This window comes from Mustela erminea, chromosome 20, assembly GCF_009829155.1.
Source record: "Mustela erminea isolate mMusErm1 chromosome 20, mMusErm1.Pri, whole genome shotgun sequence".
In the NCBI taxonomy this organism is placed as follows: Eukaryota; Metazoa; Chordata; class Mammalia; order Carnivora; family Mustelidae; genus Mustela; species Mustela erminea.
The window spans coordinates 29,436,983-29,462,951 of NC_045633.1; the positions used below are offsets into that span (position 1 = coordinate 29,436,983).

Here is a 25,969-nt window from a genome sequence, read left to right on the forward strand (position 1 = left end):
GAGAGAGGAACTCTTAGACATTCGTCGAAGAGAAAAAGGAACTTATTGATGACATTGAGGTAAACAAACCGAAAAACTCCCCGTAGTTTTAGGTTTTAGGTAAATAATCAGGTAGTTTCATGAAAAGGAGAAGACTAGGCATCTCCTATGTCTGTGCACTAACGCGTGAAGGGAGCCAAGAGGGTTCCCCATGTTGGTAAAGCAGATGGGCCTCGCCGGCCAGGGTGGCCTCGGGTGCACGTCGAAGAGGCCACGGAGCTGGAAGTCTGTGGTAAGCGACGCGTGACTCCAGGGTCACAAAGGGCACGTAGAGACAACGTCTGCAGTCCCCAAACGTGTGTACTCTCAGGTTGAATAAGTCCCCATTCGTGTGCCAAAATCCCAGGCACTAGAGCCCGCCGTCGCACTTCTGGCGCGCGGATAGGCTCTGAATGAACTTATAGACTTGTCTCGCGGTCTGGCCGGGCCCCCAACGCACCCACGGCTGGTGGGAGCAGGATGATGGGACGTGGGCAAACGCCACGCTTGCCAGTGTCTGTGTCCTCGGAGCCCGTGGTGGCAGGGCCTCCCCAGAGAAGCAGCAGCACCACACCACAACTCAGGGTCGCAGTGTCTGCAACCGTGGCGGGAGGGACTCAAGAGACTAGGCCTGCTTGCACGTGGGGCTTCTGTGGGCACGTGAGTCCGGGTGTGTGGCCTCCCCCTCGGGAAGGGCCCTCAGCGTCATCAGGCCAGAGCGAATGTGGCCCCGCAGCCACATGCTGCTGGAGCAAGCCTCGTCCCTCCTCAGCCCACATCTGAGGTCTCCGCTTCCTTGGCGAACCAAATAAGTGTCCCAAGTACACATTGCCTTGTGTTTGAAAGATAATTTGTGGGACTTTATCTTGTAAGGTTACCCTTCGTTCGTGTAAAAATCACTGTTCCCCAGAATGGGCGTTTTGCTCGGAGAGTAAGGATGTATTTTAAGGCTCATGGTCCTAGCTGGACATTAACAAGAAGAGCGCCTGTGGAGGCCCAGGTCGCCCTAGTGACCGCACCTTCAAGTTGAGAACACTGAGGCCCAGAGGGGTTAAGAGGGTTGCCGAAGGTCTCTCAGGTAGTGAGTGGTGGAGCCACACGGGGGGGACACGGGAGCCTGTCCCTTCTGGTGTCCTTGCTAGGTCCAGGCGCCCCCAGTGAGTTCGGGGCATTCTGCTGAGGGCCTCCTGGGCTCTGTCCATGGTGCTCAGTCTCGGGCACAGACTGGTGGCTTGGGACCTGACACTGGTCTCAGCACCTTGGCCCTGGTCTTTCCCCAGAGGAGAGGGAGACCATGGCTGTGAAGGTGGGGGTGGGGGTGTGGCCGGGGCCGGGGGCGGGGCAGGGACTGAACAGCCGCAGTGAGCTAGCTGAGGGCCCCCTGCTTCCCTTTGCGGTTGTGTTTTACACACAGTCTAGAACCTCTCCCGGTGACCCGTCCGAGCTTGTTCTGGTGACAGGCGGACAAATGAGAATTGTGCTTTCTCCTGAGTTGGGGTCGCTCCAACTGATGGAAAATACTGGTGTTTCTGTCCCCGGGACATCCACCTGAGGCGTCAGGGAAAGCTCCTATCGGGGAGACTGAACTTTGTCTGAGTCTCGGAGGGGGTCGGTAGAGAGCGCCCCCCGCCCAAATGTCGGTCTGCTTTTTTGGCAGAGGCTGAAATATGAAATCGCTGAAGTGATGACTGAGATTGACAATCTGACTTCAGTGGAGGAGAGGTAAACAGTCGGCGCCACACCGTTGAGCTACTAACCTCTTCTCTCCCCACCTCCGCTGCCGGGTGACCTCAGCGGGGGCAAGATGGTCGGGATCGCGAAGTGGGGCGGCCATTGGGGGGCTGCTGGTGCCTCGGCTCTCCACCCCTCACCCCTTCCTGCTCTCTGCGGAGGAGTCGGGTGCTGCCCCAGGGTCCGCGGGTCTCTTCTCCCTTCCCTGGAAGCACAGGCCCCTCCGAGTTAGCCTGGGAAGAAGCGCCTCTCCGTACAGCAGGGGACGGTGCTCTCCTTAAATCGCTCTTTGTCATTGTCAGCTTTTTCTGAAGCAGGAATCAAGCGTAGGGAAGAGCCTGGCAGCCATGTGTGCCGCCTCTGCGGTGGGGGCTAGAGGGGCGGGGATGGGGGGTAGAGGGGGCCGGGGAAGCCCGGGTGGTCTTCTGCACGGAGGGGCTGGCTGGGGAGCTGCGTGCCCTCCTGCGCTCAGTGCAAATGTTCATTCACTAATGACTTCTTAACTGTTTGAAATGCGTAGCAAAACTACCCAGAGGAACAAGCAGATAGCTATGGGGAGGAAGAAATTCAACATGGATCCCAAAAAGGTAAGTGGACCTGCCAATGTTCCGGCCTGCGAGAGGTTGCGTGCGTCACCGGTTTGATCGGCTCTCACTCTGGACGGAGGTGGTCATGCCCCCTCGTAGATACGGAGAGTGGGAGTTAAACTGGTGTCGTGTAGGGGCTGTCGGCGAGTGGGGTGCAGCACAGGCATCCGTCGCCCTCGTCCCTGGACCCGAAGACCATTCTTTGGGTGTGAGGCTCCAGGTGAGGCCAGGCCCCGGCAGCAGCGGGCGTGGGGAGGCCCTTTGGTGGGGCCAGGCTGAGCCGCGTGTCCTCCCGCTGCAGTGCGGCCCCGGGGACTGTTGGACAGGGCTGCACCCTGCGTGTCTGCTCAGGGGTTAAGTGGTCCAAGTCTGGGGACTTTGCTCCTTCCATTCACTTTCGAGAGCAGATGTGCGCGTGAAGGGCCGGGCGCTCTCCCATTGAAGCCGGCACCAGGTCTTCCCTTGAGTTGGATTTGCTAGCAAAATGCCTGAAAATAATGAAACCTGCAACACGTAGGGGCGTGTCTTTGAGGTTGAAGCAGACGACTCAGCGGAGCCTGTAAATGCTTTCTGGAATGCTGGGCTCGGCCGCGGGACCATTTGGTTCTGAGACAGAAGAGTGGAGCCGGGCCAGCCACCTGGGCTCGTGGTCCCGGAGAGGAGCACCATGTCCCTGCACAGCTGACTTCATTCCGCCATGCTCTTGAGGTGGCAGTCACATCACACACCTTCCTTGGCATTTTACTTATTTATTTTTGGCATTGAGCCTCTGTGCTAATTAAGATTTGTTCGTTCAGCAAATGTCGATTGTAAGGACTGCACTGTGCAAGGTGTGAGGTCTGCACACTTCCATTTCCAGGCGCAAGCGTGGTTGCAAATGGTACATAAAGAAATAGCTCGCCGGCGTGGCTGCTCCTAGGCCTCATGGCGCCGGAGGCCGGGCTTTGTTCAGCTGGTGTCCTCCGGGCTCTGCGCGCTTCCTGTCGCTTCCTGACTCTCTGCGTAGGGGCATCCGCAGCCCCAGATTGGAATGCAGCACGCTCCAGAAGGATTCTGTGAATTTGGTAATGACGAGATTTGGAGTGAGAAGCGTTTTGTTGTTGTTTTTCCTTTCTGAAGGAGCTGAGTCGACAGAGTTGGCTTAATCAGCAGATAGGATAGGCACTGGCGGCGTCTCAAGAGGCGCTTCACGGGGTGGGGGGTGGGAGTGGGGGGGTAATGTTTCGAAAGCCGGACCTTCAGTTATATGGTGCAGTGCGGGATAGCACCTTGGGAACGTCCACGGCCTCCCCACGCAGCGTGCAGACACACTGGTGTTTCGGGGATGCCCCCCTCTGCCCGGCGCCAGCCTGTCCTCTGGTTCTGCGCTCACCGGGTGTCCACCAAGCAGTGCGGTCGGGAGGGCCGGCTCACGCTTCCTGAGGACTTGCCATGTGTCAGCAACCGCTGACGAAGGCCTGGAGTCGGCACACCGGACCTCGCTGGGTGGGCTCCGTGTTCATGCCTGGGGCGCAGGTGGCGGAAATGAGGCACAGAGCTTCTCAGATGTGCCCAGTGTCCTGAGCGGGGAATCCGCCGCAGACTTGGACCTGTGACCACCGCACTTCGCTGGGCTCCTGTGGGACCCTGGGGCCGGTTAGGCAGCAGCCCAGGAGTCCAGCCTGCGGGATCTCTCCACACAGCAGCCGAGTTACCTGCCTTGCCTGGGCTGTGGCCGGCTGCACCGCGGGCTTCGTTCTGCCTGTATACCCCTCCACCTGAGAGGTCTTTAAGATATTGATTATTGGTTCTACCCAATAATTTATTGGTAATTATTTACAAATTTAGCCTGCACATGGCCCTTTGCTGGGGAAAAATAATGAGAATTCCCTTGTCTTCTAGATGATGATGACACTTTGGCCGCTGTAACAAAATACCATAGACTGGTGGCTTAAGCACTAGACATTGCCTTTTCGATTGTTCTGGAGGCTGGAAGTCCGAGCTCAGGCTGCCAGCATGGCTGGGTTCTGGGGAGCGCGCTCTCCTCACAGAGTCCCCAACTGGCAGAGAAGAGGCAGGAGAGCGCCCCCTGGTGTCTCTTTTTTAAAAGGGCCCTGGTTCCATGGGATCGCGGCCCCGCCCAGATGGCCCCATCTGACCCTAACTGCCTCCCAGGGCCCAACTTCTAACACCGTCACACTGGGGGTTAGAGCTTCAAGATAGAGATCTTTGGGAGACGCATTCAGTCCAAAACAGCACGGGGCGTTCTCACGTGCGGTGCAAAACGGGCTCGCATCAGAGACTTTCAGGCCCTCAGGAAATAGTTGAAGTCACAGAGTGGTGACATTCTGGATGGGAGCTTCTGTTTCTGTAGGTACATGAGATACACAGGCAGCACTTGGGGTTATAAATGAGGAAGAGGAAAGGTTGATTCAGGGAAGCTGGAAACATCCTACAGCCTCTCTCTTTCATTTCCAGTTTCCTAGAAATGCCTTCAAAAATATAACATACGAATCTGTAACAAGCAGGAGTTCACCCAGTCGACTAGAAATTGAGGGAACCCTGGAAGATAAAAGATGAATGGTGGCCCAAAGGACACTCAGGAAAGATTTACTCTGGAAGGGACAGCCACCTCAGGGGCTCCGCTCCCTCGGGCAGCACGTGTGGGGCGTGGGACCACAGAAGGGACATCCAGACTGTTTACCCTTGGCTGAGCTTGTGCCGAGCAGCTGTGTGTGCCCCCAGGTGGGAGACGCAGATGTCTCTTCTCTGCTGGCCTCACCGAGGAGGAGGAGGAGGAAGAGAAACACCCACTCCCAGAAACCAGCTTCTGAGCACCCCAGCTGGCCGCATCACCTGCTCCAGAAGCAGACGGGGTTCAGTTGGGCTACCAGAGAATCGGAAATACAAAGGTAATCACCCAACCAGGAATCACCAAATGGATGAGCTGCTTGACCCTGTGAAAGAGACATGAAATGCCACAGAGCTAACACAGGAGGAATCATTGAAAGTAGGGTGTTTTGTATATTATAAAGCTCATCAGAGATGATGGGGTGGAGGCTTATCCTTGGTGCTGGGAAGGGGAGTTGTGGAAAAGACGCGCGGAAGCGAAGAGCCAGCTCCCTGTGAAAACCCACCGCGCCGGTCTGGCATGGGCACACGGGCAGGGCAGATCGAGGCTCTCCTGTTCTCCGTTGCTCTGCGGAGAGCCGTGAGATGGCGGGAGGCAGGTCTGGCCACTGAGTTCATTGAACAAAAGTCCCAGGAAGAGAGAATAGAAGACAGATTAGAGGGTGAAATCCTGGAGTATTTCAGAGCTAGATGAAGACAAAATCCTCAAAATCAAAGGGCTCACCAAATGCCAACTGGGATCAAATTTTCAGACACTGATCCATAGAAATATCCAGGAAATTACCAGAAAACTTACGGATAAAGAGAAATTCACTGACTTTCCAGGGAAGAAAGACCAGATTACCTAAGAAGAAACCAGGATCACAACAGGAACACTGGATCAAAGGCAAAGGGAAACTTTTTTCCAAGGTCTAAGGAAACGTGATTTAAAACCTAGAGTTCTGAAGAGGCTGGTGTAGATGTGGAAAAAACCAAATAAAATAATAAAAGCCAGCATTCTGAATCACAGCTGTCACCTGTGTGAGGCAGCACGTGAAGACATTACAGATGTGCAAGGACTCACAGAAGGAGCTGCTGACAGGTTCCCTGAGCTCTAGAAATAGTGTTTGGAGCAGGGCGTCTGTAAACAGGACAGGAATCCAGGATGCGGGATTAAACCACTGGAACGTTGGTCAAATCTAAAGGAGAGCTTGATTGTTGAAAGAATGTTTTAAAAATTAAAGTCCCAGAGGCACCTGGGTGGCTCAGTCAGTTAAGCATCTGCCTTCGGCTCCCATCATGATCCTGAAGTGCCAAGATCAAGTCCTGCATCAGGCTCCCTGCGGAACGTCTCCCTCTGGCCCTGCCCCTTCTCGTGTTGTCATTCTCTCTCTCAAATAAATAAGATCTTTAAAAAAAAATTAAAGTTCCAGATTACCTCAGTACAGTTGACCCTGGAGCAGCGCTCAGTTTGAGCTGGAAGAGTCCACTTAACCGTGGGGTTTTTTTTTTTCAGTACACACAGTACAGTACTGGAAATGTATTTTTTCTTCCTTAAATTTTCTTACTAACGTTTTCTTTTCTCCATCTGACTGTTGTAAGAATGTCACTGTAATATTGTGATACTATTATAAGAATAGAGTATATGAAATATGAAATGTGTTAATTGAGTGCTCACGTAATGTGTCAGGCTTCCGGTCAGTAGTGGGCTATTAGTTAGGTTTTGGGGGAGTCAAAAGTTAAATGCAGACTTTCGATGGGGGCTGGATGTGAGGACCCATACCCCCATACCCCCTGCGTTGTTCAAGGGTCAGCTGTTTGTAAGTAGCAAGGGAGAAGAGAAGCAGGTAAAGGCTGGGTAAGGTTTTGTAGATGTTCTTGGATGAGTGTAACTTTAAACATTAAAATTTTATTTATTTTTTTAAAGACTTATTTATTTGTCAGAGAGAAAGTGAGCACAAGCAGGGGGAACAATAAGCAGAGAGAGAAGCAGGCTGCCAGCTGACCATGGAGCCCAGTGCAGGGCTCCGTCCCAGGACTCCAGGATCATGACCTGAGCCGAAGGCAGATGCTTAACTGACCGAGCCGCCCAGGTGCCCTTAAGTATTAAAATTTCAAGACCAACCACTAAAAATAGGAATAAGATAGGATTTCTAAATTACTAGGAAAAATGGCATAAAGAAAACTTAATTCAACAGAAGGCTAAAAAGACATGAGAAATACCTAGTATATGTGAAGGCTCAGAAAAGGAGTGGCGACAAACCAGTAATCGCCGTCAACTTGACTGGGCTCAGTTACCTTTTATTTTTTTATTTTATTTTTTGTTATTTATTTATTTATTTATTTATTTATTTATTTATTTATTATTATTTTTTAAAAGCACCTTCGCGTTAGGTTGAGGAAGCAGCGGTGAAATGCATTTGTGTTCTGACTGAGACACACACACGGAACAGACACGGAACTTGAGAACAAGGAAGTAGGAAAAGATATACGAGGAGTAATGGGTTGAATGGTGCCCCCTCCAGTAGATTCTGTGTTTGCTTTTATAAATGATATATTTTTAAAGACTTTGTCTATTTGAGAGAGCGAGCACAAGCAGGGGGAGCGGCAGAGGGAGCGGGAGAAGCAGACTCGGCCGAGCAGGGAGCCCGATGCAGGATCAGATCCAGGAGCCCGAGATCATGACCTGAGCCAAGGCAGGTGCTTAACCGACTGAGCCACCCAGGCGCCCCCTCCAAGTGATATTTTAAAAACATGAACATTGTCTAATGATCCTGGAACATTTCCTTTGTTTTATTAGCATTCAGCTAGCGCACTCGGGTCCCTGGGCTGCTGTAGTAGATGACCACACTCAGTGGCCTGAAACAACAGAGGCCAGAAGCTCTGGCGGAGTGTGCTCCGGGCCTCCCTCCCAGCTGGCCACAGCCGCTGGCCATCCCTGGGGTTCCCCGGCCTGTGGACCCGCCGTTCTGCTCGCAGCCTGCGCGTCACGTGGACGGGGACGCACATCAGCGGCTCCCGCGTGCTCCTCTGCTTCTGCCTCTTTGTCCTTCCCACACAGTCCCGTTCTCCTTCGTAACTGCTCTCTTTGGCTCTGGCTTCTGGCTCCGTGTTCTCTTCCGGTCCCTGGCCTGGGCTCCCCCCGCCGTGTTTTCTGGTACCTGTCGGAAAGGGAGCTGGAGCTCAACTTGGGGCTCCTCTGGCTGCATTCTGTAACCTTGAAGCACGGAAGAGTTGACCTTGGGCTGGGCCTACTTGGTCTTCTCAAATCCTGGTTTCTCAGGCTGTTGCATAGCCTCTCCAGGGAGCTCCCGAGTGTTTGAATTTTAGAGCAGGTTGTGAGCATCCAGAGCTCAGAGGAGCCTCATCCCCAGGCTCGTTCAGTTCCGGGCTGGGCCTAGGCTGTTGGAGTGCCTGGGACCTTGTGACTGTGGAAATTGCCGGGCCTCAGGACTCTGGGGACCGCTGGGAGGCTGGAAAGAGCACAGGGAAGGATGGATGCAAGCCTCTGTCAAAGCCCCCACCCTGCCCCCCCCCCCCCCAGACGGTGCACAGCAGAGTCCCCTCAGCAGGCGGGAGGAGGCACGGGGACCTCACCGCGGGACAGCCTGCTGCTGGGGTTCTCCACTGCTCGGCGTCCCCCCGCCCCCGGCCGGCCAGTATGAGCCGAGGACCAGGCCCGGGAGATCACCCCAACTGTCAGCCAGGCACCCATCCCCCGGGGAGCACCGGCTTCCATTCGGCCCTTGACTGCAGGACCTTGGGCTGCTTTGGATGTTCTCTCTCCTGTCCCTTGCAGTTTGGTGGGGAGGGGCGGACAGCAGGGTCTGCCGATTCCACCTGCAGCCGGTCTGTGAGTCGAAAGGCAGATCGGGGCTGCTTTGGCCTCTGACCTCTTGGCCAGGGATGTTAGGTGAGACTGTAACTGTCTGCCCCCTGCCCAGAGCTCCCCTCCCGCACAGAGCCCTGCCTTGCTCACCCTGACAGCTGGGTGCCCACAGCGCCTTGTTTCTGGGGCCTTGCTTGACAGGCATGTCCTTGGGGTCGGAGCGCTTCCTTACAGCGTGTGCACGTCCTCTCACGAACAAGACGATCCCCGGGAGGCCTGGACTCATATGCGCTCCCACCAGAAATAGAGAGTTAATTTAGGATCATCAGACATACTGATTTTTTGGGTAAACTTCTTGAAGAACAGCATATGGTGCGCAAACTTTGAATGCACAGCCTGACGAATTTTTACACGTTAAAATCCTTGCGTAACCCAGAGCAAGATGCGGTGGTATCGGCGTCAGGAGTGTCTTTCTGGTGTCTCCGCCTGGTGAACAGGTTCCACGCTGTCCACGTAGAGCAGTGTGGAATTGAGGCGCATTCCGTGCAGTCCTTCACGCCGTGTCACGTCCGTCGGACACGTCGATGTTCTGGTGCATTTATCCTCTCTCGTTGCTGCGTCGTGTTCCCTCGTGTGGAATCTGCTGGAATAGATTTCTCTCTTTTGTTGATCAGATGTTGTTGGGTTGTTTTCCCGTTTGGGGAAATTCTAAATAAGGCTGCTGTGGACATTGACGTGTTTGAAAAAAAATAACAAGGACTCTCGGAGGGACCCTGTGGTGTGAGGGAGCCCAGGTCCTGGGCACAAAGGGTGGTGGCTGGACAGTCTTCTCCGGAATTCGCAGAAACAGAGGCAGATGGAGGGCGGAATCCCCTTCTAGCTTTGCAGCCTGTGTTCGGAAACCAGCTCACAGGCTGGGTCAGAGGTCCACGGTCGCCCGTCTTAGGGCTTCTCAGGAGAGGAGCACAGCTGATTTGGGCCAGGGAGGTGCCTCTGCAGCCTTTCATTTCGAAGCTGTCACCTGAGCCCTTGAGGGCCTTCGTGGGTGTGGATTTGCGCGGCTTCAGCTCCGTGGCACAGACCCGTTTCCGTGCTCAGCCACAGCCCACAGATCTCGTCAGTGCTGCTGTACAACGGACTATCTTCTCACACAGCAGACGTGGCCACAGGGTGTCCAGTGGCTCCCACGTGACAGGACCCTCCTCCCCTGCGCCCCCCCCAGCCCTGTGTTCATCTGGGCCTTTCCCTCATCCGCTGGCTGTGAGGGTTCCGGCCATCACATCTGCATTCCAGGCAGGAAGGAGGGAGAGGGAGCTGCTCACAAGTCCCTTTTGATCAAGGAAGCAATAGCTTCCCCGCGTCCTCTGTCCGGACTTCTTTCCGACCAGGAACATGATTATTTAGCAAGGAATGGCAAGGAAAAAGGGGAGTTTGGGAAGGGCGTGGTTGGCCAACCATATACAACATGCTTCTCTCACACACAAAGCACATCATTCTCCCGAACTTGGGAAGCCCAATATCATGAGTACCTCTGCCTTTATAATCTCTAATATCTTCTTTGTGATTCTTTTTTTAAAGATTTTATTTATTTGACAGATGCAGCGAGAGAGGGAACGCAAGCAGGGGGAGGGGCAGAGGGAGAAGCAGGCTTCCCGCCAAGTTAGGGAGCCCGATGTCGGGCTCGATCCCAGGACCCTGGGATCATTCCCTGAACTGAAGGCAGACGCTTAACAACTGAGCCACCCAGGCGCCCCTTTTTGATGCTTTGTTCCGTAACCCCTTCATTTGTCTTTTAGCACATTTAGTTGCCAGGAAGGAGTGAATGTGCTTTTCTCTGATGGACAAAATGTAGTCCGGGGTGTGGGAATGAGATTGTCCTGGTATTTTTGCCGTGTCCCAGCCAGGGAGATCATTACTTTAGATGTACTTGTGTCTTTGAAAGATGAGTCTGGGTGACCCTCCTAACCAGAGCTTCCTTTCTTATGTCCCTCTTCAGGGAATTCAGTTTCTAATAGAAAATGACCTGCTGCAGAACTCCCCAGAAGACGTAGCCCAGTTCCTGTATAAAGGAGAAGGCCTAAATAAGACCGTCATTGGGGACTATCTGGGAGAAAGGTAAGTTGAAGGAGAACCAGCAGCACAACCAGTGCCCGCCCTCCACGTCAGGGTCTGTCAGTTACCTGTTGGCATAGGGGCGCACGTGCTGCTCCCCACTACCGCGCTGGCCCAGTGCCATCACAGCCACTTCCTGCCCTTGTGGGGAGAGAGCTGCGGGCACTCTGGGGCCAGGCAGGGGCTGTGATCTCTGGAAGCTCTTAGTCAGGGAACCATGGCAGGACTGAAGCTGGGCTGCCCCTTCTCCATACCTCAGAAAGCATATTTTTTTTTTTTTTTTTTTTTTTTTAAAGATTATTTGAGAGAGTGCATGCGCATGTGTGTGTGGGCAGTTGGGGGGGCGGGCAGAGGGAGTGAAACTCCCAAGCAGACTCCACCAAGCACAGAGCATGACGCAGGGCTCGATCCCATGACTCAGTGATCATGACCTGAGCTGAAATCGAGTAGGATGCTCAACTAACTGAGCCCCCCAGACGCCCCCTCAGAAAGCGTCTTAATCTTCTTTAATGATGTGCTCAGAAATAGACCAGATCTCTCAGTGGTTTTCTTCCCCCTTTTGCTTGGGGTAGGAGTGAAGGTGGGAAGCTATTAATTTTTTAAACGGAGAGCAGCTGGTTGGGTTTATAGCCCCAGCCTTCTTTAATTAAGGGTCCATTGGCTGTGTGTAGCAGAGGTTGGGGTGTGCATCTAAGACAGTGCATCCCTGAGTCAAAGACCAAACAAAAGTGCTTTTAAACAGGAGCCTAAGAGTTGCTTACCTGGAGTGGTTTCTTTTTCTAGCTTTTTATTAAAAATAGTTGATCAAAGATAGAAAGCAGAACACTTCCTATCTCATTCTGTGTGGCCAGTAGTACTGGGGACCAAAACCAGAAATAGCACAAAAAAACAAAACAAAACAAAACGAAAGCCCTACAGAGCAGTATCTCTTATGACTACTGAAGCAAAAACCGCCCACTAACTCTCAGTAAATCTGGTGGTACAGACAAGTGGTTATACACCAGTACGTTTACTGCATACATGCCTTCGTTACCTCAGGAATGCAAGGTTGGTTCAGCATACGCAAGTCAAGGTAATATACAGGATCAGTAGACTAAAGAGCAAACCCACATGACCATTGCAATAGATACTGGAGAGGCTTTTGGCAACATTCACTGCTTTAAAACAAAGGCGTTCAACAAACCAGGAAAAGAAGGGAACTTCATCAGTATGACGCAGGCACCTGTGAAATCCACAGGCTGACTTCATGCTTTCTCCTAAGAGTGAGAACAAGATATGGTTGACTGCTCTTGCCACTTCTCTTCAATGTGGTACTGGCAGTTCTAGTTAAGCAAGAAAATGAAATTAAAAGCATCTGGTTTGGAAAGGAAGAAATAAAAGTTTGTTTACAGAAGACAGTACTGTGTCTGTAGAAAATCCTGAGGAATCATTAAAAGCATTAGAACTAAGAAACAGGTTTGGTAAGGCTGCAGGATACAAGATCAATATGTAAAATCCAGTTAGAGTTTTAAATGGTAGCAATGAGCAAGCCTGGAAAAGATACAACTCCATTTTATAATAGCATTAAAAGAAATAAAATACTTGGAAATAAATTTAACAAAAGAGGTACAAAATATTTAGTCTTAACTAGAAAACTTTGAAAAAAAAATGAAAAGACCTATCTTTCCTAAATGGAAAGATATCCCATGTTCATGGATTGGAAATTTGAGCTAGAGATTTTACTGATTCCCTATTAAAATCCCAGCTAACTTCTTTATAGAAGTTGACTTACTCATCTAAAAGTAATGTAGAACATCATGGGACCCAAAATTGCCACACCCTTGGGAAAAGAAGAACAAAGTTGCAGAACTTACATCTTCTGATTATAAGACAGACTAAAGCTACAGTAATGAAGATGGTGTGGTACTGGTATTAGGATAGACTTCCAGGTCGTGGAATAGAATGGAAAATTTAGAAATAAACCCTTAAATTTTTTTGTCACGTGATTTTTGACAAGGGTGTCAGGACAGTTCCGTGGTGGAAAGAACAGTCTTTCAGCGAATGGTCTGGGACACCCGGATATCCACATGCCAAAGAGTACCATTGGACCACTCAGGTTACGCAAAAATTAAACTGAATCAAAGAACTACATGTGAGAAGGAAAACTATAAAACACTTAGAAGAAAACATAGGGGTAGGTCTTTGTGACCTTGGATTAGGTATGAGTTTCTTAGATGTGACACCAAAAACATAAATAGCAAAAGAAAAATGGAGGTAAACTGGACATCATCAAAACTGAAAATTTTTGTGTTGAAAAGGACATCATCGAGAAGGTGGAGAGGCAATCCACAGAATAGGAGAAATTTTTATCAGCCACGTATAAATCTGATAAGGACTTCTTTTTTTAAAAAGATTTCATTTATTTATTTATTTATTTGAGAGAGAGAGAGAGAGAGCATGAGAGGGGTGAGGTCAGAGGGGAAAGCAGACTCCCCACGGAGCAGGGAGCCTGAGGCGGGACTCGATCCCAGGACTTCAGGATCATGACCTGGGCCAAAGGCAGTTGCTTAACCAACTGAGCCACCCAGGCGCCCCCTGATAAGGACTTCTATCTAGAATACATGAAGAACTCCTACGACTCAATAATACGGCAGCTTAATTATAAAATGAGCAAAGCATCTGAATGGACGTGTCTCCAAAGAAGATACGTGACTACGTGATAAGGCCAGTCAGCCCACGGCGTGATGTTCGGCATCCTCAGCCCCCATCAGGGAGCTACCACTTCCCACCCACGAGGGTAATAATAAGACACGCACCGCCCAGGATGTGGGAAAACCCAAGCCCTCACATGCTGCTGGTCGGCTAGGAAGTGCCAGGGCCATGGGAAGCAGTTGGCAGTTCTTCAGATACTCCGTCACCATGCGACCTGCTCGTTCTCCTCCCCGGTGTTCACCCAAAAGAAGCAGAAACGTCCGTCTGCACAAACACGCACGAGTGCTTGTGGCCGCGTGGCTCTCGGTTGGCAGAAGCGGGAACCGGTTCCGATATCCATGCGCTCGGGTGTCCCTCGGCTGGTGGGTGGACCAGATGCGGTTCATCCGGGCGGTGGGCTGCTGCTGGGCGGCAGGGAGGGCAGCAGAGTGCGGGCCGTGCAATTCCCTTTATGCAGAGCGCTCGGGCAGGCGAACTTAGGGAGGGAGACAGCAGACTCGTGGTCGCCTGGGCCTGGCAGATGGGGTGATGGGCTTTCTTTTGGGGGCAGCGAAAATGTTCAGAAATCTATCGTGGTGACAGTTGCACAGATCTGTAAATATATTAAAAGCCATTGAATGGTACGCTTGAAATAGGACTGTTGTACGGAATGTGGATTACGTTTGAACAAAGCTAAAAAAAAAAAAAAAAGAAAAAAGAAAGAAAGAAAGAAAATCCACAAGAAACCCTGAGCAGCGGCCCAGGGCTGCAGCACCCACTCGTCTGTGCCACGACGGCCAGCATCTGAGGTCGTCATCACTGTGGCAGGTGCCTGAGACGGACAAGGACGGTTGTGGGATACGCTGGCTGGCTGGCGGCTCCTGCTGTTGGCAGGTAGTGTGTGTATGCAGGTTTTGAGTTCCAGAAAATGTCAAGTTCTGAGTTTGTGCCAGGCTCTATTTTAGGCACATGGGTTGTGTTGTTTTAAAAAAAAAAAAAAAAAAAAAAGACGGACTCATCCACTCGTGAGCAATCTTCTGCTGGGACGATGCAGTGGGAACCACTTCTCCCGTCTGCTAGAAGGTGGTGGGGCCGAGGAGGAGCAGAAGCATGGAAGGGCATCGGGTGGGCTGCGGTTGGCAGTTAGGCCGGCTGGTCAGGCTTGTCCTGTTGAGAAGGTGACGTTTGTGCCAGACCGTGAAGGGGACGGGGGTATACTGCAGGCAGGTGTTGGGGGACAGCAGGACAGGCAGAGGGTCAGCGTCCGGGGCCTTGTGGCTAGAGCAGAGGGAGAGGAAGGGTGGCAGAGGTTCTCAGGGTGATGACGGCCCCCTCTGCCCCTTGCTTGGGGGTGGGGGGAGGTTCCCAGTCCAGGAAGGACGTGGTCTGATTCACAGCTCAAAGCCGTGGGGAGTTGGGGGGCGTGCATCCCGGTGTGTAGGTTCAGAGAGGGGCCCGGCAGGCAGGAGCCCAGAGCGGGAGGTTTGCAGGTACCGTTTGCATTGCGGGGAGTGTGGCGATAAAGGACCTGTGGACTGAGGACCGAGCCTCAGGGGCCACCCTCGAGGGAGGACCGGCTACAGCGGGAGTGGGGGTGCAGCCACCCCTCGGATCACTTGGCCTCTCTGGTCCCGCCTTGGGGTCTTCACCACCAGCTGTAGCCTGTGCACCTGAGCCCAAGAGGGGGCCAGCTCCTACTCAAGGGACGTGCGGTCCCCCAGCTCTGCACCCCGCACTCGGCAGCGCTGGAGCTGGGACGGTGGGCACTCGCCTTTGACGCGGACCCCCATGGCTCTGACTTGGTGGGCGCTGCCCTGCGTGGGCGCTCAGCCCGGTGCGGGTCTGCTCCCCAGTCTTCGCTGCTGCCTGCCTACGATGGGCGGGTGCTCGCCGCCTCCAGGGCCGGTCCCCCCAGCAACCCCAAGGCCTCAGACAGCCGCTTGCCCCAGAGAAAGGAGGGGAACGTTGCAGCATGTGCTGTGCCCGGGCCCCTTCCTGAGGCCGTGGTCATCCTTCAGCCCCAGGGGCAGCTGGTGGGTGTCCTTTTGCAGGTGCCCCTGGGCCATGGCCTTTCCTCACGGTTGACAGTGGCAGGCATGTGCCTGTGGGGAAGCAGCACCCTTGTCTTCAGCAAGGTCTGGTCTGCTCCGTGGTCCGGGGAAGACCCAGGGTCCCCCATCGCCTAGGGGAAGGGAAACTTCTGCATCCTGGCCTGCACCTGTGGTGACAGCAGCATTTCGCTGTCTCGGGCTGTCCTTACTGTCCCTTGTGGCCAGGACCCGGGGAAAGAGCATGGAGTGAAACCCACTCCAGTGAAGCATGTTGTCCTCTTTCACGTGATGTAGAAGTTGAGGCCTTTGATGGTCTTCTCGTGTGTAGTTTGGTTTGAAAACTCTTGCGCACTGCTGGGTTTCTGCCCCGGCACCGGGCTCCCGAGTCCCGCCTGCAAAGGGGGAGCGCTGTTGGCGGCGCTGGTTGGGAGAGCAGAGGGAGAGCGTGCGCCTGGCGCTCAGGACCCTGTGGGACTGTGTGGCTCGTGCCCAGCCGTGGCGGCATCTGAAGCTTCCGATGACCCCTGTACCCTGATCCGCACCAACTGTGAAGTAAATTCCTAACATCCTACCGAGTCTCCTTTGTCCTAAGCCTGAAAACGAGCGTGCAGCACAGTGGATCTTAACTTCTAGTTGTGCAAGACGAGAAACCAGACCCTTGGTCTACGTAGTAAAGGTCTTTCTTTTGAAATGACGGGCGTTCTGCGCAGTGGCCTTGGACCGCACTTGCTTTCTTTCCCAGGGATGACTTTAATATTAAAGTTCTTCAAGCATTTGTCGAACTCCATGAGTTTGCTGATCTGAACCTCGTGCAAGCCTTAAGGTAAGTGTCGGAGCCCGGGCTGGCCGCGGGAAGTGTGGGAGCAGGAGACAGGCCCTTCCCCACCTGGGGCCCCCGGGCTGCGGTCCCCCAGAGCTGCAGACAGGCCCGGAGAGGTGTTCGTGGACCGTGGGGCACGTGTTGTTTCCCACCCAGCACTTGGCCCTTGGGTCGGGGCTGTTCTCCCGCTTCCGAGGCTGAGCCCCTCTCCCCGCCTCTGGCTGCAGACGCCAGCCTCGCCGATGCCCTGGCGTGGGCCAGGAGACGCGGGCACGGCCCACGGGCAGAGTCTGTCCCCAAGTCCCTGCCTTGTCGGGGGAAAGCCCGGCGTCCCCGCCCCGGACCCCAGGGCCGCCCTCGTCCCCCGGTGCTCGTTTCTCCACAGGCAGTTCTTGTGGAGCTTCCGGCTCCCGGGGGAGGCGCAGAAGATCGACCGCATGATGGAGGCGTTCGCGTCCCGCTACTGCCTGTGCAACCCCGGCGTCTTCCAGTCCACAGGTGGGTGAGGGCGGGCGCTGAGAGCCGCGGGCGGGCGGGCGGCTGACAGCGGATGGCCCGCACCCCGGCCTCGCTGACGGCTGGCGGCTGACGGCCCGCGCCCCGGCCTCGCGCAGACACCTGCTACGTGCTGTCCTTCGCCGTCATCATGCTCAACACCAGCCTCCACAACCACAACGTGCGGGACAAGCCCACGGCCGAGCGCTTCGTCACCATGAACCGCGGCATCAACGAGGGGGGGGACCTCCCGGAAGAGCTGCTGCGGGTGAGCCTCCCGGCCTCGGGGCCCGCCAGGCACCTGCGGGGGCCCTCGGGGACATGGAGCGGGCGGGCTCCGTGGCCCCCGGCCGGGTCCCTGAGCGCGCCGTCGCCTGTGCTGCTCGCAGAACCTGTACGAGAGCATCAAGAACGAGCCGTTCAAGATCCCCGAGGACGACGGCAACGACCTGACGCACACGTTCTTCAACCCCGACCGCGAGGGCTGGCTCCTGAAGCTGGGTGAGTGGCGGCCGGCGGGCGGGCCCCGCGCTCGGAGCCCCCAGCCCTCGGCAGCCAAGGCCCCCGACCAGAGGCAGATCCGCTAGAAGCGAAGGCCGTTGGGCCGCGTCTGCCCGCGGTAGCCGGCCGCACGCCCCCGACTCGATGCTGCTGCTTTGAGCCCTGCCCTGTGCGAGCGAGGCCGTCCCGTCCGTGTCCACGGCAGAGAATGACGCCCGGGCTGCACGAGCGTCCCAGAAAACTGCTCAGTTAGCGTCCTGATAGACCCAAGGCAGTTTTCTGTACCAGAGGCAGGTGCATTTACTGCGAGAACCTGCGTGCCTTTCTCTTGGTTTGGTGTGGCTGATTTTTGATGAGTGGTTTAAATGTGCCTTCTTGTTTTCCTTCTGCCTGTGGCTCCCACCTTTCTGTTCTGTGACGGGCTGTCCCTGCTTGTTCTGCGTTAGGAGGTACGTACCCAGTGGCTTCCTGCCTCTCCCCCAGCTGCTCGTTCCTCTCTGGGTTTCTCTCCCCTGTTGGTCTGTGTGAAGCTCTGATTTGTGGCTGCCATTCATCCGACCCGTGTGGCTTTGGACTTGCTGGGTTAGCTTCACGTAGGGCGCAGCAAACGGGACACCCGCTCCCGCGGGGCCGGGACGCCAGCTTCTCTGCGCCCAGAGCGCATGGGAATGCCGTGTGGGAACGAGCCTGCCCTCCGTGTCCTCGGGGCCCGAGCAGCCTCGGGACTGCTGGTCGCCTGCTCCATCCCCGTACATCACCGGTTGCCTCTCATACTAACCCAACAGTGCATGTCTGCTCCCCCGGACGGAGCGCGGGAATGTTCAGCGGGCTTCCTAACCACTGACTAGTGGAGTAGCGTTGGTATTTTGGGGGCAATTACAAGAAGTGATAGGGTGGTTTTTTGTTTTCTTTCTTTTTTTTTTTTGTCTTGTTTTGATCTGGGGTGGGGGGATTTCTGCATTCCTGGGCCATGAGAGCCTGTGAGATGGGACCATGTGTTCCAACCAGGTGTGGTCTCTGTAGAACACACTAAGACGCCGGGCCTGAGTGAGTCCCTGCGGCTCTGTGTTCTTAATCAGGGGGAGGGTAAGAGGCAGGTGTGAAGCCATGTGCCAGGACTTGGCCGTTCTGATTTGGGGTCTTCCTCTGTTTTGTTTTCTGGTTTAGCTGAGGTTTGGGAATGTTCTAGATCTTTGTCTAGAAACCCAGAGCCATAGCCGTGGACTTGGAGACGCATCTCTCAGGTCCCCTCAGACCTGTGGCCCCGGGGTCAGGGCAGAGGGTGGACGTGTCTGACGCTCCAGCAGCAGCACCTGGGCCCCTTCCGTCCTTGCATTGCCAAGGAGGGTCCCTCACATGACAATGACCGTATAGGCCTGCCTGGCAGCTGGTGTGGCCTTGGCGCTGGCGGGAGACACACCTGCTTCTAAAGCGGGAATGAGATGAGGCAGAATGATATGAGGCAGACAAATGCCGAGTGGGGCTTGTGTCCCCACATGTACGCAGTGCCCAGAGCACCCCGAGGAGCTACAGAGCTGGTGGGGTGCTGAGTGGGTGCCCCAGGGCCCCCAGCAGTCAGTCATGGCCTCGGCACAGTGGGCGGCCCGGGGTCCGCTCCTTCCGTGCTCCCCTGCCCCATGTACGGGTGTGAGAGGGCAAGTTGCCGCGCTGGCGTTCCCGGTAGCTGTCACAAAGCTGGTGGTGATGGTGCCACTCAGACCTCGGGCCCACCAGCCAGCCCGGTGATGGCCCAGGCTGCCTCCGTACCTTCTCTGCACACAGCTGTAGCCATCCAGAGAGTGGGTTTCCAGCAGGCCATCCAGCAGGCAGGTCCACTCTCCACAGCTGCTGGGCCTGGACACAGTGCTGCCCACAGGCAGCTCCCAGGAGTCTTGACGCTGGCCTGGGCCCTAGGGACAGCTTGTTGGCGTCGGGCTCCGATGGCCAAGGCGGCAGTAAATCTACTGGAAGCCGATGCCAGAGATGTGTTAGCTTGGCCTGGGTTAGCTCCGGGCCCTTCTCTAGCACAGGGCAGACACAGGCCTGCACACGGAGGTGCTTGACCAGGGGCCTACAACACAAGCATAGGAGACAACGTGTGTTCTGTGCACGCAGTTAAACAACGGAGGTCACCATGTGACCTTGCTTCCTTGTGTTTCATCGTAAACTTAGTCTCGGGCCAGGTGGTACTTCCACCTCTCCTGCAAGAGCACAGGAGTGTTGTGTTGCTTCGGGATCATCAAGGAGAAGTGCCTTACAGCCGCCGAGCTTTGAGAGTGGGTCAGTTGTGCTAAGAACAGGCAGGCACGTGGGTCAGAGTCGAGCTGTCCTGCAGGAGGAGGGGGTGTCGCAGGGTGTGCGGGCACAGTGTGCCTGGGAGCAGCCGTGGAACTAGCAGCAAGTTCAGAATGGAGAAGCCAGGCTGCTTTCCACAGGTGTGAGTGCTGTGTGTGTGTGTGTGTGTCCGTCCATATCTGTCCGTCTGTCTGTCCCTGGCTCATGAAGCTCAGCCAGGAGCGTGTGTAGGCAGAGCCCATCTGTTCCCCTGCAGCAAGACCTGTGGTGGCTCCGACACCAAAGGTGGGACCCCTGCTCCCCCCTTCTCCCCTGCTGGGCCTGGCCCCCAATCTGGAAGGCTACCTCGGGCTCGGCTGGGAGGCCTTTGGCCATGACCGCCAGCCCCGGGATTAGGCTCCCCAAGATGCACCACTGAACTCAGGAGCCCCCAGGGGCTAAACGCTGAGAAGCCTTCCTGGCTAACCCGCTTCTGGTGTGGGGCGGGGCAGGGTCGGCGATGGGGCTGCGGGTGAGCAGAGCCTAGACCGCGGCCTCGCAACCGTGCGGGCTGCAGCCGGAGTGCTTGTGGGCTCCCGGGGCGATTGTCTGAGAGCCTGCCTGCGGGGCGGAGGGGAGGGAAGGTGCTGGAGTCAACACTCAGGCAGCGTGGCGGCAAGAAGGAAGGGCTGGGGCTGTGAGGGGAGCCCTGGGGAGGCCCTGGAGGCCACTGAGGGGTTGGGGTCCTCGGCTGACCGTGTGAGCCTTTGCGAGCTTCGGGCGTGGAGAGCCGGGATGAACTTACCTCTTCGAGGCTTGCCTGTGGCTGCTGTTTGGAGGAGGGTTGGGGGCAGGGAGGCTGGCACGGGTGGGGGCGGCTGGCGGCCAAGCCCAGCACCCGTGCGGCCTGAGACAGCCCTGGTGGGAGAGCGGTAGAGTGCCCTGGCCGTGGGGGTGTACCTGGAGAGAATCTGTGCTGTCCCGTCACTGGAGGACTTGGGGACAAGGGTCTCCTGGGTCCCCTCCCCGTGAACGTGGGCTTCCCCAGGACGCCGCAGCGGAGGTCGGGGCATGAGCAGGACTCCTGGTGCTCCGCCCTGGGCCAGGTCTAAGAAGGAACCAGTGAGGCCCCGTCCAGAGGGAGCAGACAGTTCCGGGGTGGGGGGGGGTGAGGCTGCATGGGGGTCGGGAGGGATGGGGGAAGGGGGGATGCAGCTCGAGGCCCAAAGACCCCTGGGGACGGACATGCGGTGCGGTCTGCGGGCTGCGGAGAGGGCGGCAGGAATCCGGGAGGCACAGGGTCAGACCCCTCGGACAGGGACCAGAAGTGAGGTGCGTGGAGCCGGGGGTGTCTGTCAGGGAGGAGGGAGACGTAGCTGGACCTTCCTTCTCCACACAGCTGAGGCCCCCTTCTTAGCGCCCGGCGTGCCCACACACCAGCCTTTCCAGTCGCATTTGGGCCGGCCCAAGGCCACCCGAAGGAGGTCCGATGTCTGATCAGTGAGGCGGGGGTGAGGGGTCCCAGCGGGGTCTCCTGAGGACCTGGCCGGTGGCCCCAAATCCCAGTGGTCGTGACTCTCCCCCCGAAGTGGGAGGTCTTCCTTGCCTGGATTTCTGCAGACTCCCTGCCGGGTAGCCCTCTTGCCTCAGTCCCCCGGGGACACGGGACACGGGACACCCGCGAGTGTGCCTTTCTGTCTCTCCGTGACCCCTGCCCCCACGTGACCCCCACGACCTTTCCTCCCACACCCTGGTCCCTCCGTGTCTTAGAGCCAGGCGGGTGAGCTCCGTCCGCCCTGAATGTCACGTCGGGGAGTGACAGAGCAGGGCCAGCTGCTGCTTGTGGCCATAGATTGCTTGATTCTGTTTTGTTTAAACTTCATGTCAGAAGCAAAGGCCGGAAGTTGAAGCCCGTTTGTGAATAGCTGAGGGTAAAAGATTTCCTTTTCTGTCGTGACAGGAGGCGCAGAGGAGCGGTGTGTGTGCCTGTGTGTGTTTACGTGTGTCCCTGATCTTATTAAGAGATTAATTCAATCGAGTCATTCCCGGACCCCAGGAGTGATTGATGGCTACTGATCGCAGGGCCGGGCGGAGCCCTGCGGTGATAGGATTAGGTGGCGGACAGCCAGGGATCGGCACTGACTTCATCCTGTGGTCATTTCCATGGGGGTGGGATTAAGCCCATTCATCACGACTAACATTTCCAGAAAGGTGGAATTCAGTAGGTGGCCGTGGCGGGGGCGCCGGTGCCGGCCTGGGTGGGGGTGCATGGGGGGCCCCGCAGCACCCTGCGCCGGCTTGGGGCCAGGCCCCAGGGCTCAGCCAGGACTTGGCTCAGTGTGGGCAGAATGTCCCACGTTTCCACGAGGAAGGGAGCTTAAGACCGAGCTGGGCTCCCAGTGGCATTTCTGAAAATAGTCATTTCTGTCAGTCCCGGGCCCCCCCTTCCGGGCCGCGGGTTCCCAGCGCGTGCGGGCGCGGACTCATGAGCTCTTCTGCTTCCAGGAGGGCGGGTGAAGACCTGGAAGCGCCGCTGGTTCATCCTCACCGACAACTGCCTCTACTACTTTGAGTACACGACAGTAAGGGCGGCGGGGCTGCGGGGGGGCGCAGGGCCCCTGGGGGTTGGGGGGTGCCTGGGCCCGGGACTGCGGGCCCCAGCCAGGCTGGCCGTGCGCTCCTCTCTCGCAGGACAAGGAGCCCAGGGGCATCATCCCCTTGGAGAACCTGAGCATCAGGGAGGTGGAGGACCCGCGCAAACCGGTAAGCCGGCCCCTTCTCGCCGCTCCTGCCCTCCGGCCGTCTCCGCGCCCGGTGACGGCCGTCTGTCTGTCTCCGCCAGAACTGCTTCGAGCTTTATAACCCCAGCCACAAGGGCCAGGTCATCAAGGCCTGCAAAACGGAGGCGGACGGCCGGGTGGTGGAGGGGAACCACGTGGTGTACCGCATCTCTGCCCCGAGCCCCGAGGAGAAGGAGGAGTGGATGAAGTCCATCAGGTGCGCCCCGGCCCCGGCTCGGAGCCCCCGAGGGCCCTGGGGGAGCGCACATGCATGCGCGCCTGCGTGTGGGGGTTGCGTGCCCCGGACTGCACCGGAGCGCAGGCGCACTTCTGCGTGCGGGACCCGCCCCTGGCTGCGGAGACGGGCCAGCCCTAAGCTCTCTGCTCTGGGGCAGTGCAGGTGCCGCCGGACCTCAGCCTTCTCCTCTCTCCGCAGAGCGAGCATCAGCAGGGATCCTTTCTATGACATGCTGGCCACGAGGAAGAGGAGGATTGCCAATAAGAAATAGATCTCTCCCGGCCTCAACAGGTGAAAGTAGAAACCAAAACCCCACAGCAGAAAGTGACTGGGAGCCTCCCCGACACCCTGGGCCCCGCCTCGCTCTCCCGCAGCCTCCCCGGAGGAGGCAGTGCCTGCCCCGCCCTGGCCGCTTGGCGCCTTTGGGGGGTGGTCGCCGAGGCCCCGCCGCTGGTGTCCCGATGCCCTCTTCCCGGCTCCGGCCCGGCCGCACCTGCTGCCGTGGCCAAGGGGACCTCGGGCCCGTCGTGCCGCACGTGCTCACCCGGGGCTGCATTCACCGTCCTAGAAGCCGCTGTTTTCTATCAGAACAAGGAAGGAAAAGCTACCACTTTTTTATTCAGAGTTTTTTCTCAGATATATAGGATTATAGCTTTTATATGCCTTTTTATATTCTGAAATTATAATGAAAGATACTTTCTAACAGTAGTATTTTTAGAATGGCAGCTATAAATAACTCCCGGACACAAGTCTCTACTGTGCACTGAAGAAAAATTCTGTCTTCAAGACACACGCAGCACCAAATGGGGGCGGTGGGCGGCGCTGGTGGCAGGGGGTGCGGGTGTGCGGCAGAGTCCCCCGCTTCCCTGGGCAGGGCCGGGCTCCAGGCGGCCAGGTCCCCTAGGGCTCCTCTTTTGCTCAGATAACTTTCTAAAAAGGCAGATCGTTAAAATAGAAGCGACAGTTTCTGGGTGTTTCTCTTGTACCTGTGGTCCCGGCACCGTCTGGGTGTGGAGCCCCATGAAACGGCTGCTGCTGGCCTGTGCGGACCCCAAGCAGCAGTTCCATGTGGTTCAGCGGAACCAGGCTTCCGACCAGTCCTCGCTCTTTCAAACCTGTTGGGAAACCAGTGTTTCTTTTACTGACCTGATGGTAGTTGGACCCGATCTCTTGATATAACGCATAGACCAGTAACTAGAACAAATCTCATTCCGTGTTTTCAGAGACTTACTCTCTCGCCGTGAGCAGGGAGCGCGCGCGCTGTGGGATGGAGGCGCCGGGCACTTAGGGTTTCCTGTAAATAGTGTAAAGCCCCGGATAACGTGCAGGTGGCGGACCTTGACACGATCCCCCACCGGGCAGCTGTCAGGTTGCTGTTGATCTAATAGTAGGTGCTCAGGACGTCTGCCGGAGGGAGGATGGCTCTCAGGGCAGCACAGGGCTGCGGCGGGCCGAGGCTGGGGTGCTCTGTGCTGGGTCGTTGCTGCTGGTTCTTCAGGACGGGCACCGGGAACAGAGGCCGCCGGGACGGACCCCCTCGCCCACACTGCGTGGGCACGCCCTGCCTCTGCGGCCTTGGGAGGTCACGGACTGCCCCCTGCAAGAGGAAAGTCCCGGAAAGCAGGCTTCAGAGCGTCGGCACCTGCGTGAAGATGTTAAGTACAAGTGACTGTTCCTGTGAGTTGCCTTGGTGCTGGAACTGACCGCTGCGGGCCCCTGGCCTCAGCACCGCTGACCTTGACGTAGCTTTAAGTCACGCTAGATGCAAAGGGGTCTGAGCCCAGGGCTCTCCACCTTGCATCCAACGGAGTTTTTGTTTCATTCCCAAGCTTTTAGGCTTTGTTACCGTACTGATACCTCAAAATCGAAACTTTTAGTTTTTGAGAAAGGCAAGTCGGCATTCGCAAAATGCCCGGCTGGTATATATGCAGCTCTGGCCTCCAGTCTTCCACGAGCAGAGGGCGCCTGGAGCCCGCAGCCCAGCACTGCGCCCAAGCGCCCCTGCGGCGCCCGCCACGCCCGTGTCGCACACGGGGGGGACCTTCCCTCTCTCCTTTGTCTGCCCCTGGGGAGATGGGGCTTTTGGTCTTTGGGGTTTGGCCTCAGTGGGGTCGGGAGAAGCAAGCTTAGGGCAGGCCCCGCAGGAGTGGTTTCTGTGGGCGAAGGCGCCTCCCGTGCTGGCTGTTTCCCTGGAGCGAGGCAGAGGCCGCGGTGCTTAGACTCTGTAACCTGCTGTCCGTGTTCCGTGAGATCCTCTAATTCCAGGTTTTGTCGTGACAGTATTAACACGACGGGCACACGCGCCGGCACCCCCGCTCCACCTCAGGCCGGCCTGTCCGGGAGGCCCACCCCAGCAGGGGGCTGTGAGGCCCGGCCCCCCCGCCTGGACCTCCACACAGCCGTGTTCCTCCTCCCCCGACCCCCCGCCGCCCCATCTGCGCTCAGTGCTTGAATTTAGTCCCAACTCTGGCCAAAGACAAGCTTTCCTCCAGAGGCCAAGGGCAGGAGGCAACGGGAGGGCTGCGTTGGGCGGGCGGCCCGGGCTCTGCCAGCCTCACTTAACACTTGAGGTTTAATTGGACGACCCTGGACCCAGGCAGGCAACAGTGTCTTCAGGATCACGGAGCAACTTTCGACAGTTTAATGTGGTACCAAACTGAATCAAGATAGGAGCTATTTATAGATGAAGCAGCATTTAATGCTTCATATAAAGCAATGCATATTTTTAAAAGTTAAAATGCATATTATCTACATAGATGTGCTTTGCTGAGAAGTTAGGTCTGTTGTAGACCCGAAACCACATGTTGTGATTTCACATTTTCTTATTTTTTCTTAGACATTTCTATTTACAGCAAATATAGTTAATATGTAAATAATGTACAAAGAGATTTCTGGAGTGTTTGTTATTCATTGTATATACTCCCACGAGCTGCATGAAGAAATCCCCTATTATCTATTGATATTTTGTTGTTAAAATGAATAGCAAAATTGGAAGGTGTATGGCCATCAAATTGCAAATAACTGTGTTCACAAAATAAAAAAATGCATTGTTCAAAGAAGATTGTCTAGGACTTGGTTCTTTAAAATAGTTTGTCGTGTCCAGGAACTTGCTCCCTGTCCCTCCCCGGGCCCAGGCTCAACCTCCGGGCTGAAGGGGAGCCTGTGGCTTGGGCTTCCACAGATTCTAAGACGGTGAAGGCAGCACGACGAGGTTGGTAAGAAAGGTCTGGTAAGCAAAGGGGGAAAACCAGCAGTAAAGAATAAGACACAAAAC

The 25,969-nt window shown here is 56.0% G+C and overlaps 1 protein-coding gene across 1 annotated transcript; it reads left to right on the forward strand.

The window, feature by feature from the left end:
- Window positions 1–25,751, forward strand: CYTH3 (cytohesin 3). Its single transcript, XM_032328743.1, has 12 exons — window positions 1–59; window positions 1,676–1,740; window positions 2,270–2,336; window positions 10,751–10,869; window positions 16,330–16,410; window positions 16,793–16,905; window positions 17,022–17,170; window positions 17,292–17,403; window positions 22,183–22,259; window positions 22,369–22,440; window positions 22,520–22,674; window positions 22,894–25,751. Exons 2-12 carry the CDS (start codon window positions 1,703–1,705, stop codon window positions 22,964–22,966), a joined length of 1,056 nt encoding a protein of 351 aa, XP_032184634.1. The 5' UTR covers window positions 1–59; window positions 1,676–1,702; the 3' UTR covers window positions 22,967–25,751.
- Window positions 25,752–25,969: the final 218 nt, after the last annotated feature.

What these genes read in the sequence shown, in the direction of transcription:
- CYTH3 (XM_032328743.1), top strand. Translation starts at nt 1,703, where the DNA reads ATGACTGAGATTGACAATCTGACTTCAGTGGAGGAGAG. An exon ending in CTGACTTCAGTGGAGGAGAG is followed by an intron (nt 1,741 to 2,269) that starts GTAAACAGTCGG and finishes TGAAATGCGTAG; the next exon opens with CAAAACTACCCAGAGGAACA. An exon ending in TCAACATGGATCCCAAAAAG is followed by an intron (nt 2,337 to 10,750) that starts GTAAGTGGACCT and finishes GTCCCTCTTCAG; the next exon opens with GGAATTCAGTTTCTAATAGA.